The following is a 17,675-nucleotide window of genomic DNA, read 5'->3' on the forward strand; positions in this document are numbered from 1 at the left end:
GCAAGAGGAGAGTTTAGGCTCTCTGCTTTACGTCATGCCTAACAGCACTCCTTATTTTTGTACCTGTTTTTGCTTATTCCTTTATTATACATATGCATACTAATTTCTTGTCTCTTTTTTTTTTTTTTTTGCAGTGGTCCTCCAGGCTTGTGCTCTGGTGCTCTACCCAATCAAATTTATCGATGGCAAAGTCTTGCAAACGTACCACGAGTTCAACTGGGGCTATGGGCTGGGCTGGGGTGCCACCATCTTCATGCTGGGCGGAGGGATACTGCTATGCCTTAGAACAGACATGTATGAAGATGCCATGCACTAAGGGCTTCAATACATATACACATACACACACTCAAACACTACATGCTGTCACAGCAAAAAAATTAACCAGTATCTACTACACAATCCTGTACAGACATGCTCCATCGGAAAAGGACAACATTCTCACATACTGACACATATATAAAGTATACTGTATATATTGTACATCTCATATTTCACGCACTCACATACTGCGTACAACACATGTAAACATAGGCTGTCTTCCAATTTCATGCTTGTATTATGCACTAAAGGTATGTACTTTGCTGGTGATGAGAAAGTGCATACTTTTGAGTACGTAGTAAGAAAGTATGGCAGTATTAGGACTTAAAAGTCTTGATACCACAGACTTCATTGTTGCGCTAGCATTTGTTGTTTGTGTTGACATTTAAAGGAATAGTTTATCCAAAAATTATTATTCTCTCATTTACTCACCTTACGGCCATATCAAACTGTTATGACTTTCTTCTGCAAAACACAAACGGATCTATTTTGATGTATGGAGATATTTTAATATATCCATGCAATGCAAGTCAATGGGGGAAATTACACACTTAACTTTAACTGTTAGGTTCACAATTTAAAAAGATCAAGATCTAATGGGTAGAATTAGCCTAAAAAGCTTGATGCTGACACACAAAACCTGAAGAACACTTTGAAAATCAACTGGAGATAGCACGCCACCAAAGTTATCTTTAACCGTATTATTATTTTGGACGCACTGAGTATAATCTTGCATACTAGGACAGATGGTATACGAATTGGGACGCAGCCATAAACACTTCCACAAACGCACACTCTTTAGCCTCTTACTCTGTTGCACATATACAGAGTGTGTAGGCCTAAATTTAGCATGACGGGCTGGTGTTATGAGCATCAGGACAGTATGAAGTATGAAGAACAGCTGTGTGAACTAGACTGCAAGAATTCAGAGTGATGGGCCTGTATATAAGGATTCCTTACGGACATTTAAAGAGACTGGAATGTGCCATGCCCTCTTGGTTTGCCCCTTGACCATTCACAAGGATGGAAAACCTTCCCGGAACAAGTTCTCGGGAGATTTGTTTCCTTTATGAAGAAGCATGATAGTTCCTTTTAGCATTTTGTATATTTCTTGTGTTGCGCTGTCTGATAGAGGACATATCATCTATTTAATGTGTTTACATAGTATTAAGAAAGTAAGTAATTTTGGATTTAGAGGATATATTTTAGGTCATGTTGTTTGATATTTGTGGTTTTTGAAATACAAGCTTGACTTGAAAGGAGGAAACCTTTACTGACGCTTTACTGCTTAAACATATCAGTTTCTTTTCTTCATTTTAAAAGAATAATAAAAGGTACTGTTGAAATAAATGCAGACTTTTGTTCCGATTTTGAGGGGAGGGTCTCTGATTTCATCACGACATGCATTAATCACTGTCAGTGTGTTACTGCGTGAACAACACTATGAACTAACAATGAACAATTGTATTTTTATTAACTAACATTAACAAAGATTATTAAATGCTGTAACAAATATATTGTTAATTGTTTGTTCATGATACAGTTCCTAATGCATTATTAATGTTAACGAATGGAACCTTATTGTAAAGTGTTACCATTATATGTTAGTCAAATGTACTGTGTGAACTTCAAAAGAACAGTGTATACAGTAGGCTATTTAAACAAAAAAAAAAACATCATAGCATTTTGGGCCTTTATCAAATTTAGAGCCTTTTATTGCTTTTATTTACAGCTAGAGCATCCGACAGCTTTGTGTTTGGGTCCTGATCACCATTTATGAGTTTATTTTCCAATAATGACCAGCTGACTGTATATTATTCCCTTATTTATAATTGACATTTCTCTCTACTTGTCCGCTATATTAAGTGAAAATGCTGTCTAAATGGTAAGCAGCTCACCTTCCTCTTAAATTGATAAAAATGAAAAAACCATGATCACAGCGCTCCAAAATCAAGGCAGTCTCATAAGCAAGGTGTCACCATCCAGACTCATCTCACAGTGAAATCGGAAACAGTAGGTTGACTTTTCTTTAGCTAAAATTGGTCTGTGCTTACTGAAATTCAAAACACTGTCCCCGGTGGCCAACGTGGTAAGTATTGTTGGGCGTATAGGCACATGTGAGCTCCATTTTCCAAGTGAAATGTCCACAGGGGGGTGCCAAATGCGAGTTGTTTTCAGCTGTACAGGCTGGAATGCAGTTAAGAGGAATGCATATTTTATAAATTGAACCCCCCTCCCCCCAACCCAAACCCTAAACCTAAACCTAAACCTAACCATCAGCTGAGTAAAAATGTAATGTTAGAGGGAAAAAACGCAACCTACAAATCCCGCTCGGCACTGATTATGCAAACGTGATTACTTCCTGGTTTCAACAAGGGACCTGAACCCGGGACTTCCACGTTGCGGCACAGGGGAAGGTAAACATGCTGGAGCCGATGCAAACGTGTCTGATAGGAGATGACGCTTGTCAGTAAGCCAGCATAATGTGGCCGATCCTAGGGTATCAGAAGTATCGGAAACAACATGCCAACCTCCCGTGTGATCATGTTGCACCATCGCAACTTTTTGCCTGTCAGTTTGGACAATTCCATTACACACTTGGCAATCTCCGGATATTATTGCGTGTTTAACCACAAAATGTTTTATGACTTAGAAATACATTAGTTTTCTAACATTATATTATCATGTTAATATTTTTGAGCACCTAACCCAAACCCTACACCTAAACCTAACCAAATCTTTACAATATAAAAAGTAACAAGCAAATGTAAGTACAATCACAATAATTTATTTTAAAAAAAATTACTTTGAGGGCATATTCAGACCTGTAGCTTGCTTGATTTATTCCGAAACGGGCTTAAATAGTTACGATGTTGCATTTTCTTCATAGTTGTGTTCGCTTTCACAAGGGAATATTTCAAAACAAACCAAAAATGTGTTAATAAAGTCACATCATGTAAGAAACAGTCCCCTCATTGGTCAGAATGTTTATGCACTGTTCCGGGATTTAGGTCATACATAGATATAACCAACACACTCTCACGGCGAAATCGTCAGGATTCGTACGACTTTTCTAAATTTGGCTAATTCGTATGATATCGTGCGACTGCACACGTTTGAATTCCTACGACTTTCACTACAGCCAATGACGTCGCTGGACATCATTTCCATCTAATACGCGACAATTACTTGCTTCTGTCACACACAACAGCTTCCTATCATGTTTACACACTCTACTGATTGGTTAAGTTTAGATGAGGGGTTTGGGGTATGGCATAATATGATTGAGTATGTCCTTAATGCCTTGTGCGCGGAATTTGCGCTTAGTTCCGCATTAGACATCCGGGAATTTGCGTGTGATGAAGTCGTACAAGTTTATGCAACCAACATCATGCGAGACCATATGAAATTATGTACGACTTTTCATGAGATCGGGTTGGATATAACGGTTAAAATAATATACCTGTAAAAAAATGGGTACAAATATTCGAGTACTGTTTATGTCACGGTTATGCAAAACGTCACTGCATGGTCCAGAATGTGCGTTCCAGTCAGAGGTTGCGCTGCAAATAAATATATGCGTAAACGAATTAAACCAATGGAGAAAACACAACAAACAACACACCAGATTCCGAAATAAATGCTCCAAACGAGCAAGGTTGAAAACAGCCTAAAAGTATTCCAAATGACTCGGGCTGCATAAAAAAAAAAAACCCTGTGAACCCTTACAAAAAAATCTAGAGTTCTGGCAAACTAGCCGCAGACTTGGCACAAATTTGCCTCTCATCAATTTTCACATTCAAGTGAGCTTGTGATTGGCCACAAATGTTTGCCAGAGGTTTGCAGCTCTTCGCCGGTAGTGGTAAACCTGCAGCAAACCTTTGGCAACAATGGACAGTTTGATGGAAGTTTTCCGCAAAGCTAATTTGCATGTGAAAATAATCAGTGGCGAATTTGCTGCAAGTTTGCGTTTATGAGAATGTATAAAAATATATTGATGACTTTAACGTTAGCTGATAGTTGTAATAGTAATAATGGTTTTACTGCGGAATAACATCAAAGGGTTTTTAAAGGACACAGATATAGAAGAAATATTCTAAATCTCTGATTTTAGAAATAAACATTACTGGTCATGCATTAGGGTGAAATATTCTAGTCCTTATTACAGGCTGTCACCTGTGCCCCCCCCCAAATTACAGCTGGTTCCCACATCCCAGAATAGCCAGCCACTGTGAAAGGAATGTCACACTCCAAAAAAAAAAAAAAAAAAAAAAGGGGGATGTTTGAAGGGCAGGTGTTGCTGAGGTAAGGTGATAAAATTGAAAAAACAAACTTACATACACTTTATTTTCCTTTGTGTGACTTTCCTTTGTGCAAGACAAAAGCTTCCCTTTGCCCAAACAACTTTATCTAGCAATCAACGTGAATAACTGACATAAAATAACAAGCAAGCTCCAAAAATGGGCCTGTAAGTGCTCAATTGTCTCTAGGGCTGGAGCCTGGAGCTGTAAAGAGCTCTATGGTCTGGGCTGCCAGGATAATGATAGCATTTCTCAAGGCCTGCACACATTCTAATAGCACTTCTATTGTTGTAGGTAAAGGCGGGCCAAATAGTGGACAGGAACAAAAGTGTATAAATCATCTGCTCCAAGCAGAATTATAGAACTGAGAGTTTCCTTTCAGATGAAACCAGCAGCCCTACTTTGTTTGTTTTTTTGTTTGTTTTTTTTAAAGGTATTTGATGCAAAGACGAAAACTCAAATGTGAAAAGTGTGGTGAAAGAATGTTGATGGGACACTTGTGTGATTATGGTGCAATGTATTTAATATAATGTAATATAAACTAGATACAAATTTTTAAACGATTTCTATTTAATTTTTTTAATATTAGCTAAAGTTTCTGGGATAATAAATACCCCATATGTTTTTTTTTTTTGTTTTTTTTTTTTGTATGATAACCTCAGTAATTCATACTGAAAAATGAAATGTATTCATTTTTTTTTTTTTTAAACTACACAAAGCTTTTATATGAATGCCATGCTATTTTAATTCTACTTGCATAGAAATATGCATCATGTTAATTCAGGAATTAAATTGGAATTTAGAAGGCATTGTCAATTCAATTCTGAATGACGCACAGGAATAGAGACAAAAGAATCAAGTGTACAATATGTTTCACACTTGGCAAATGTGTGGATCTTTTCAGAATGATTGCATAATGTATGTAAATGACTTCCTAATAAGTTTACAATATTCTAGAGTTTTCTAGCTTGTTTTCTTTGACAATAATAGTTACGAAAATTGTGACTCTTGAGTAAAAGATAAGCAATCCTTAGTGTCTACTGTGAAAAGAGACCAGGGTCACGTCTGTAGCATTAAGGATTAATGAACTGCAACCCTCTTTAGTTCAAAATATGGGGTGAGCGAAGCGAAGACAACATCAGATCTACATTCATCATCAATGCAATTCCAGATTCTTAATCCTTTGGTGTTTAAAATGGCAAAACCACTTTGGATGCATTTGCAGCTGCAGCAACTCTGGGCACATGACCCAAAGCTAAAATCTTACTATTGGGAGCACTTTCATTCTAAAAATAAGAAATACAGTTTTTTAATACAGATAATTAATTTTTGAGGTAATCAGCACTATGCCACAAATGCTGTTGAATTAACTTAACTTGTATTGAACCCGGAATATTCCTTTAAGCACATTAAAAAAAAAGAAGCTTGATTTATGTAATCTGATTACGTAACCCAAATTGCATGTCCATTTCTACCCAAAATTGAGGATTTGGAATTGTCAAAGTCAACATATTGATATTGTACAGACTTGTTTGTTTTTAGTTTTTTCTCAAAATCCCAATGTTATTTCTTTTCTCACTGATGAAAATTACGGTTTTCTGGTGGCTGAATCCATCTGTCTGTCTGCTTGTACAACCTTCAAACTTTTAAATTTAAACTAAACTTCCAGACAAAGTCTTTTCAAGCCAACATCAATGTTTGTCTTGACTAACTTTCTATTGTAGCTCAAAATCAAACCCATCCAACAACACAGATATAACTCACTTTAATGCAACATAAAGGCTTATTCACAGCAAGAGCAGGGGTGGACTGGCCATAGGGAGAACCGCAAATTTTCCCGGTGGTCCGGTTGTGAAACGGGGCCAAAACGGGCCGCAAAACGGTGTCGCAATATGCCAGAGGGGGCCACAATATGCAGAAGTGGACAGGGAAATCCATGCACCTACCAACACCGGTTTTTATTTCAAATCCAGGGCCGGTTTGTCTTCCCAGTCCGCTCCTGGCCAAGAGTGTATATTTGCTACAAATATTAACTGAGGACAAGAATTAAAATACATTCTATGGAGCTCTTCACAATGACGGGATAAAAATTAGTCGGACAGAACAAGATTTTATTTATTTTTTGCAGCAAATAAAGCTGTTTTTTCTGCATCTAGCAGAAAAAAACAACCCTTAACCATCAAGCTCAGCAGTGTTTCAAAGCTATTTCTCTTCTAGATCAAGTGTGATAAACAATTTCATGGCAAAGGAAATAAGAGCAGGCAATGTAAATGTAGCATTATTAGTGGCATGCTGTGCGCTGTCAGGCCTGTAATGGTGGGTGACTGAGGTGGTGTTTGAGTCTTCCGACCAGAATGAAATGCCTCACTGTGGATGTTTTCTTGTGGTTTCGCAGACAGCGTCTCTCTCCAGCATTCATCTACCAATTCCAGCTGGTTTTAGTTGCATGCATGAGATGGGCTAGTTTAAAATTAGCTCCATACATATTTATATGGTTGAGAGATAAAAAAACAATAATGGCATTCATTGCCTGGGTGGGAGTCAGACAACCCAGAGTTTGGAATAAAAAAGAAAGAAAAAAGGAACACTCAGAGAGTGTAAATATAACATGCAAGTAAAAGACTTAATGGACCTGCTGAATTCCAGGCATGCTCCACCATGCGGCAAATGTTCATGCCCAAAAATTGCCCGTGCTGTGCCTTTGACCAGTCTTTTTTTAAAGCAAGTCAGTCCACTTGGTGGCCATCTTGGGGACGCTCCTGTGCAGCTATTTTCTGTGGATACAAGCTGCATGAAAGTACAGCTCCTGTCTACATGAACTAGGAAAGACTGAAATCTCCAAAACAGTTGGTCAAGATTATGACCAAAACACGTATTTCAAAAAAGCAGTCAAATCTGACAACAATGGTATCGTAAATTGTGCTTCTTGAGCTCAGATCACGAAAAGAAAATTCAAATTTTTCAGGACATTTCAGCTAAAACGCACACACGTTCTTGAGTTATCTGACAGCCAGTGTCTGTATCTAAAATGTGATTGTCTCTTTTACCTGTAATGTAGGACTTCCTTTTCTACCCGCCATATTGGGCGTTCCAATTTCTCCCATCTATTTTAATACAAGTGCTCCGTCTTGGGCTAAATAGTCTCTGCTTTGACATAACATCCCTCTTGATCTCCAGATAGTGAGATATTACATTTGCAAGGAAGTAAGTGGGGGGGAAATTTTTCGTTTTGTCTTAATAATGTTATGGTTGGGGTTTTGGTAACAGAATTAGCATTTATTCATTTTGCTGAGGCTTTTATACAAAGCAATTTAAAAGAGCTATGCTATAACACAACTTTTCCAAATTATATCGGACCACATTGAAGAAACTGTCTGAAGATGCTTTGAAAACAGCAGCCCACCCACACATACCAGGGCTCTCTGGAACCCTTCAGCTGAAGTCAAGCTATCTGCAAAGCTAGTTTCAATCAACCAGACCCCCTGGGTTAGTGTCCCCATCATTTAAGAATGAACTCGCCTCCCAAAAGATGATGTATGATATATAGTGCAATCCAAGAGAGTAACAATTCTAGTGCAGTTAATCTTTGGGAAACATCCTATTTGTTTCCCATGATTAAGTTGTTCTGCAGTTGAAAGTGTCTGATAATAGAGGGGTTACTGAAATAAAGTGAGTAGTACTGAGCGCAGCAGGAGGGCTCCAGAAGTAAAAATCCCATTTTCTGCATTGGGAAATTGATATTTAACTATAATGTATAAACCGCTCAAGAAAGATGCATCGTGAGCTCTGAGGCAGAGGTCTGCTACCCCACTTAAAACCAGGTTTCAGGCCAGGTTCGGGTCAGTTTTTCAAGTATAATTTAAGGTTCGGTTAGGGTTTGAAATTAATGAAAAATTAAATAGGCCTACATAACTTGCTTCGCACACACGCTCTTAATCTTAGACACATGCGAACAGACAAGTTGGGGGCTGTTCACACCGAACAAATTTTTGAGCACCTCAATTGTTTTTCTATGTAAATGAGCTGGATAGACTTCTTTGCCTGTTGTGCCATGTCTTGCTGTTTTTTTCAGTGTCTTACACAGGACTGCCACATTTTTAGACACATATCGAAACACGCTAGTTCTGTTTCATTCATTGCACTGCGTTTAGCTTTTTTAGCACAGGTGATTCGACATTCTGAAGAAGTTCAGACTGCAAAGAGGACTTCTTGTGACTGTTACACTTTTGGATTTGGACAGGTTTGGGCTTAAAATTTTACGGTACCGGTCGGGTCACACAGTCTTGGGGACGGGCTGGGATCATGGTTCATTTTAAGGGCCATGCAGACCTCTACTCTGAGGTTGTTGATGATGATGATATGTGGTCCTGTAGAAGCCACAATTCAGTTTGATTTCAATTTGATTTAAAAAAAAAATAAATAATTTCTATTAAATAACTGCACTACCCATAAACCTGAAGCAAGATCCACTAATCAGAGAAATCATCGTTACCGTGGAAATGGGAATGATGTCAAAAGAGCTTTGAAGTGACTGTGTACTCGAACAATTCGCTGGGGATGACCTAATTGAATCAGTCTCTCTGCACTCTCAGCCAATATTTAGCAAGAAACAAAAATATGTTGTTTTTCACATTTGCCAAACGACTATAAGTCGTATATTTCTCTAGTTTTATGTTTTACTGTCATTTTTGATTCATCATCATTAATAAAGCTTCATGGGATAAGTAGTTAATTCCCTTATTAAAGAATTTAGTTACACAACCTTGTACCTTTTGATTCAAATCCAAGTTTGTAATGTTGTGATTCGTCTTGGAGCTGGTTGGTTTGGTTAATGGCTTACCTGTAGAACTCTTTATTGTAGACATTTTTGAAATTCCTATGCAGAAAATAAATAGTATAAAAAACTATTAATAAAATAATAAAATTGTTGCAGAAATAAGCACAAACATTTTGGTTACTGATATATCAGGAGTCTTTATAATAAACACATCGTAATAAACACATGCACCAAAAGTGCTATTATTTATGAAGTGTAATCTTATAGAACTTATAGATATGCATATAATTCATATTAATATCACCATATATGAGATTCTAAGTTTTGTTTATTGTGATAGCAGATATTATTTATTATAGCTAAGAAAATGTGCAATGACATTTACCATATACAGGTGCATCTCAATAAATTAGAATGTCGTGGAAAAGTTCATTTATTTCAGTAATTCAACTCAAATTGTGAAACTCGTGTATTAAATAAATTCAATGCACACAGACTGAAGTAGTTTAAGTCTTTGGTTCTTTTAATTGTGATGATTTTGGCTCACATTTAACAAAAACCCACCAATTCACTATCTCAACAAATTAGAATATGGTGACATGCCAATCAGCTAATCAACTCAAAACACCTGCAAAGGTTTCCTGAGCCTTCAAAATGGTCTCTCAGTTTGGTTCACTAGGCTACACAATCATGGGGAAGACTGCTGATCTGACAGTTGTCCAGAAGACAATCATTGACACCCTTCACAAGGAGGGTTAGCCACAAACATTCATTGCCAAAGAAGCTGGCTGTTCACAGAGTGCTGTATCCAAGCATGTTAACAGAAAGTTGAGTGGAAGGAAAAAGTGTGGAAGAAAAAGATGCACAACCAACCGAGAGAACCGCAGCCTTATGAGGATTGTCAAGCAAAATCGATTCACGAATTTGGGTGAACTTCACAAGGAATGGACTGAGGCTGGGGTCAAGGCATCAAGAGCCACCACACACAGACGTGTCAAGGAATTTGGCTACAGTTGTCGTATTCCTCTTGTTAAGCCACTCCTGAACCACAGACAACGTCAGAGGCGTCTTACCTGGGCTAAGGAGAAGAAGAACTGGACTGTTGCCCAGTGGTCCAAAGTCCTCTTTTCAGATGAGAGCAAGTTTTGTATTTCATTTGGAAACCAAGGTCCTAGAGTCTGGAGGAAGGGTGGAGAAGCTCATAGCCCAAGTTGCTTGAAGTCCAGTGTTTAGTTTCCACAGTCTGTGATGATTTGGGGTGCAATGTCATCTGCTGGTGTTGGTCCATTGTGTTTTTTGAAAACCAAAGTCACTGCACCCGTTTACCAAGGAATTTTGGAGCACTTCATGCTTCCTTCTGCTGACCAGCTTTTTAAAGATGCTGATTTCATTTTCCAGCAGGATTTGGCACCTGCCCACACTGCCAAAAGCACCAAAAGTTGGTTAAATGACCATGGTGTTGGTGTGCTTGACTGGCCAGCAAACTCACCAGACCTGAACCCCATAGAGAATCTATGGGGTATTGGGTCAAGAGGAAAATGAGAAACAAGAGATCAAAAAATGCAGATGAGCTGAAGGCCACTGTCAAAGAAACCTGGGCTTCCATACCACCTCAGCAGTGCCACAAACTGATCACCTCCATGCCACGCCGAATTGAGGCAGTAATTAAAGCAAAAGGAGCCCCTACCAAGTATTGAGTACATATACAGTAAATGAACAAACTTTCCAGAAGGCCAACAATTCACTAAAAATGTTTTTTTTATTGGTATTATGATGTATTCTAATTTGTTGAGATAGTGAATTGGTGGGTTTTTGTTAAATGTGAGCCAAAATCATCACAATTAAAAGAACCAAAGACTTAAACTACTTCAGTCTGTGTGCACTGAATTTATTTAATACACGAGTTTCACAATTTGAGTTGAATTACTGAAATAAATGAACTTTTCCACGACATTCTAATTTATTGAGATGCACCTGTATGTAGTCTAATTCAATTTCAGTCATGACAACTCTGAAAGATTTAGCATGTTAATGTGTGTATGACATATTGATCGCATACTGGTCTTGACGGACTAGATCTGCTACACTGCTGCTGCTGCAGAACAATTAAGGAGATTAGCTACAGCTAGAACATACACAGACATACTGAGTTAAGCATGTGGACATGCTGCTGCTGCTGAACAATTAGGAAAACACAAGACATGCTGCATCAAGCATGTATGACAAGCTATGGCACAGTTAGACATTAATACAATCCCCCTGTAGCAGATCTAGACAAGTGGAGCAGGGGTGGAGGTGGGTTTCAGAGGAAACTGGCTTACTTGCAAAATGAGCAAATTCAAATGTTAAGCAAAGTCATTTTGACTGATTACTGATTTTTGCCTCAGCAGGTTCAGAATATGTATGAAGTCAGTTGTTCTGGGCCTTTTAATCTGTACCCTGTGACTGTTTATTTCATGATGGAGTTGTGACCGGTGTCATGCTGGATGCCATCTTCATCGCATTACTCTCTGCATCACTGCGGGCCAACCCATCCGAGCTGATGGGACACCAGCTGTGACCCACACTACAGATCTGGGTCAGATAGGAACTGGCTTTAAGAAGCTAAAAAAAATATATATGACATGGCATGCCAGTTAATATGACATGAAGATTTTCGGTATTAAAATAAAAAAGCTGATCATTTTTCTCTTGTATTTTCATCATTTGGCTGGACAGCAAAAAAACTCTCTTTTTTTTTCCCCCCAAGGGCATAAAATTATCTATTCAAATTGCTTTTGATTATATTTTTTAACAATTTTAAGCAAATGTGGAAATTGTCCTCTGGTGTGACGGTCCTCATCATGAACTCTGAAATAGAAACTTATTAAAATGAACAACGTGGATATGAAATACTTTTAAATATATTGACATTTCTAATTGGGGTCTACTTTAAATAATGACTGGTCATGAATTTACATTTGAGTGTTGTGGAATACATTGAGAAACCTTGAAAATATTGCAAAAAAAAATGTTTTTTTTAAATGCCTCCAACAGGAATTCTTACATAAATATATAAAAAAAAATTATTACAAAAAAAAAAAAAAAAAAAAATGTCATGTCCATGTCATTTGTTAATAAATATTTAGCTTTTTTTTAGTAACAGTTTAACCACAATAGATTCAGTTAGTGCCTTTTATTTATTTTTTTATTGTCTGACCATCTCCTAATTTTATTTATTTATTTTTTGCTTGGAAAGAATTTAATTAATGGTTGTTTTTGTGTGTTTCTGTTTAAATGGTTCAATCACAGGCGAGATCCACTATTATCACTGTGTCCATGTGGATGCACATGAATGTTCACAATCAATACCTTACAATTTCAAGCTGTGACCTAGTAAAAACTAATGTTCTGTGATAGACATGCAATGAACAGGGGAGGAGACAAAGAGGAAGTAGGGGAAGAGTATAATATATACATGTACATAAATAAATACAGTAAATGCATGTATATAAAATGGCACTTTATACCATGACTTTACAAAGAATAGTACAAAATTCACAGTTGAAGTTAATCTAAACCATTTAACAATACATAATACATGCATTAAATTACACAACAATGCATACTAGAAATGTATGTTCCTTATGTACATGCCTTATGTTTTTTCTATACCTGAACTACTCAAACATGCTACTTATGTATCTGTAACTCTGCAGTGAAATAGATACACTACAGCACTTTACAGCTTGTCAAACAGTAAGAACTCACCTCTCTCACTCACTCACTCCTTTATCATCTTCTTCTCTCTCTCTTTCTCTCTTTTCTCATAAGACTTTCAAGAGGCTTGTCTGGAAATTTTACCTTGAAGAAATGAGTGTCAGTGAGAGAGAAAATATAATGTGTGTGTGCGTGTGTGTGTGTGTGTGTGTGTGTGTGTGTGTGTGTGCGCGTGTATGTGTGTGTGTGTATGTGTGTGTGTGGGCAGGTTTGGGTGGTTTACGAGGACAATTTTTTAGGTTACAAACTGGTAATTACAAGGGTATTATACTATAAATGTGGTTTATGAGGACATTTCTAGTGTCCTCATAATTCAAATCGCTTAAAAAACATAATACACTAAGTTTTTTTGAAAATGTAAAAATGCAGAAAGTTTTTTGTGAGGATTAGGTTTAGGGGTAGGGGATAGAATTTAAAGTTTGTACAGTATAAAAATCATTATGTCTATGGAGAGTCCTCATAAGGATAGCCGCACCAACGTGTGTGTGTGTGTGTGTGTGTGTGTGTGTGTGTGTGTGTGTGTGTGTGTGTCCACCTGTAGTGTAATTGGCTCATTTATTTATATCAGTAAATGGAGTCTGTGTCAATTCCACTTGCAGATGCTGGTTATAAGAGAGCTCATCCTGAATATCTTGATGAGCTTCTGATACACCTAATACACATTCTAATATGCAATAACCTTTCATTGAAACACATCCCGTTTTATTAGTGAAAGCATGATTCCATGTTTACAAGACAAAGATCACATTTGTAATTTTCCTTACACTGCTGAAAAAAAAAAACCTAGCTAAAAACAGCTTAAGGTGGTAGCTGTATATGAACTGTTTCTAACTCTGCAAGGAAAAAAATAATAAACCAGAATAAGGAGGTTTGCAAATGTTTTCTGGTTTCCATTGGTCAGCCTGGTCCGGCTGGTGGTTTTAGAGGTTTTGGGCACTTGTCAGCTGGTTAGGCTTGGAGACAAGCTAGGGTACCAAAGGGTGTAGATTTGGCTTGAACATGGGGGGGGGGGGCATTTACATGTTTCCATTGATCATGGTATAAATACTGGGGGGGTTGTACTTGCTTGTTTTGATTATTGGGGGGGTTACCTCCCCCCATCCCCCCTGGAGTCTACACCCCTGGGCTTACCTAAACCGCCTTAGGCTGGCTTGAGTAGTTTGGGGGTTTTTTTAGTAGGGAAGCTGGTTAGCTGGTTTAAGCTGGTTAATCAGCTTGACTACTAGGGACCTGAGATGGTACACCTTGAACTCACAACAAACCAGCTACCAGACACCAAACACCAGCTTGGAAAAAAAAATAAAAAATTAAATGACCAATTTGGACCAACTAAAACCGGTTCCCATCTTACATCATACAACCATGCTGGTTTTAGCTGCTTCTTTCGGCAGATACGAACAAACCGTACATCAATTATCGGTTGGTAGCGATAGGTTATTTAAGCCGTATGTCAACAACACTGTCTAAAACTCCATGATTGTTTAGTTTGCAATACCTTATTATTTTACTGTTGGGGAAATTATTCAAAAGCATGTTTTGTGCTTTCTTTTATCTCTCGGAACAAATTCTACTTGTCTGTGTTCATGTTAAGGCGCCATCTAGCGGTCAAAGTTGACACAACAAGACATTTCGTGAAAGGGCCATTCTAATGAAGGTGAGATCGGGGCTAGTTGTCACACTTTTTTACTTCAATAAACTTTTCTCTGCGCAGGTTTACTTTATATATATATATATATATATATATATATATATATATATATATATATATATATATATATATATATATATATTTTTTTTTTTTTTTTTTTTTTTTTTTATTTACACTGTTATTGCCCAAAACAAATAGAGTTCATGACATTTAAAGTAGGCTCGCCTAAATAAAAGCCATCTTCCACAACATATCTGTATTAAAAAATATGCTAGTTAATGGATTTTCAGCAATATTTTAAAACAGTAAAACAATTATGAAAAAAAAACAACAACAACAACAATTAATGGAAAAGGAAAAAACGGAAAAAATAACAAAAATATCAAACAATTGATTTGGCAGAATGTAGGGTACGATGGCCCTCTTAAGAACAATGTTCATTTACTTTTAAATTGCAACATATATAGATAAACTTTTAGCATGTACAGGATGATGACGTATCATCCAACATATTATCAAGGGAAATAAATAGAAACATTTGCTAATTTTGTTGTCATAGCACACAATTAAAAATGATGAAAAGGGGCCATCTTACCCCACTACTGGGACAAGATGACCCCCCCCCCCAGGGTAACTTGTCCCATGTGTCATCCGATTTTTACAGAATGTATAAGATACATCTGATATCATTCTTAGTAATATGTTTTTTAAATTTGAAGTAAAATATAAAATCAAATATTTTATGTAATGGTTTATTTTCAAAATTTAGTTGAATAATTGAATAACTGAATAATGACTGGCAAACCAAATAACAGAATCCCAGTCAAAGAGATTCATCTGAAAGGTTAACTTATTCTATGAATTATATACTGTGCAGGCCTATGAATATATACATATAAAGACACCCATATTTTTAATTGAAGGCATGTCATAATAGCAATACTATGAATATAAATTGAATTCCACTCAATTAGTCTATTAGGTTATAAGGAATAGAAAAGATGTCTGAAATGTACATCTAATGCATGGAAGTATTTAACAATAACCCCATAAATTGGGGGGGTGGCATCTTACCTTAAGGGTCTAACTTTATCTTGTCACATCAGAATAAAAACAATATGCTTTACACCAAAAATCTAAATACTTTACTGTGTCCGCAGATCCCACATTAACAAATAGACATAAAAACTTTTAATATCCAACATAATAGAATGTCACAGATCACTATTTTAACCCCAAAAATATTTTGATGGAATAAATCGCACAAACATTGATATCCAGATGAAATATCAAGATTACTGTAAGAGGAGCACAGACATTCAATAAAGGTGTTGAGATGAGATTTAGTGCCATCTATGGTCAAGAGAAAAAGTTCCCCCATCTTACCCTATATGCCTAAATCCAACTTATGTGTTGTGAATTTGTCCAAACCGTGATCTCAGTAACCAGATCAACCCTGTATCTCACACACAGACAGGGACAGATACCAGTTACTGAGTCCACAGCTCAGTGTCTCCCTGGCAGAAGAGATCGCAACAGTGTGTTCAGGTTTGCCAAGGTCTGCAATAAAGTGTCTGAGATTTCAATAAGAAAATCAGGCATTTCTAATAAAAAAATGTCCAAGACCAAATGATCTAAGTTATGCTATCTCATTTGATTCCTCAGGAATTTTAGGAGAATCATCTGAGACAAAGTTGATACTTAAATGAGACTGAGATTATCCAATTATTCTAAACTTTGAAAGGGCAACCCCTGAGCAATGAATTTTCTGAGAGGAGAATTCATTGGAGATACAGTGATGGTGTTCTTTCTATTGTTATAAAGCATCTTCAGAATCAGTGTATTCCTGCAATATGTTTAAAGTTTTAAAAAAACATTTAAACTTTAAATTCAATTCACAGTTTTGCTGCAAAAACACCTTCACTGGTATAGACTGACTTCACTAGTAGTTGACATGAAATAGGGCTACTTTGGGAATTTGACTGAAGTCCTGCGACATGACATGTTATACTCAGTCTAACACTGTTTTAAACCACATTAAGCGTTATAATTATTATGCATGCTGGACCATTTAAAATGAATTAGTGAAAACAAAATGGTGATTAAAAACATGAGCAATTACAGCCCCTAAAATATAGTCTTGATGTTGATTTTTTTTTTTTTTTTTATAAAGGTCCATCTACACATTATGCATCAACTACCCATTTACATTAACAAAAAAAAGTAAGAATTCACCATTCATCAACACGTTCCCATCCAGTAGCCATCTGACAATGTCCTGATATAATACACTTCAGCACTCATCCTCAGTCTTCTCTCATTCTCTTCCTCTTGGCCTGTTGTTACTCAATATGCCTCTCTTTACCCCGTCCAGACCCTCCATTCTCACACAAATGAAACATTAACAGTGGTATATCTTCACATTCAGCCTATCAGCTTTAGTACACAGATGCTGAAATAAGCAAAAGGCTACATGCCCTGTTCATGCAGTTTGCACATTTGAAAGAATGAAGGCATTTTGTTATCTAATTCAATAACATTCATACATTTTAAGTGTAGTTTAATTGTCAAAATACTTATTATTATTATTATTATTATTATTATTATTATTATTACATTTAAATAAGGATATTCTCTGCAGGTTAAAATTTTGGGGGAGGTAACACTAATATGAGGGGAGTGCCACATATCTTGTGAAAACAGCTACTCTAGCTGAATATTTGATCACCACTATTAATATATGAGCGCTAAGGACTAGCTGTTTCAATACATTGGCTTTACAGACTAAGAATGAAAGCATTTTTTGATCTCTTTCCCCCATTTTTCAATTAACACACTGTATGTATTAGTACATTTAGCTCAGGTGTTACCT

General features: G+C 36.8%; 1 protein-coding gene across 1 annotated transcript in view; it reads left to right on the plus strand.

The window, feature by feature from the left end:
• The window catches only part of LOC127434153 (transmembrane protein 47-like), a 38,775-nt gene extending 36,967 nt beyond the window's left edge, over nucleotides 1-1,808 (plus strand). Inside the window, exon 3 of the mRNA XM_051686692.1 lies at nucleotides 135-1,808. Within this exon, the coding sequence (XP_051542652.1) occupies nucleotides 135-316 (182 nt within the window). The 3' untranslated portion in view covers nucleotides 317-1,808. The remainder of the gene's footprint in view (nucleotides 1-134) is intronic.
• Nucleotides 1,809-17,675: the final 15,867 nt, after the last annotated feature.

Source organism: Myxocyprinus asiaticus, chromosome 4, assembly GCF_019703515.2.
Source record: "Myxocyprinus asiaticus isolate MX2 ecotype Aquarium Trade chromosome 4, UBuf_Myxa_2, whole genome shotgun sequence".
Lineage (NCBI taxonomy): Eukaryota > Metazoa > Chordata > Actinopteri > Cypriniformes > Catostomidae > Myxocyprinus > Myxocyprinus asiaticus.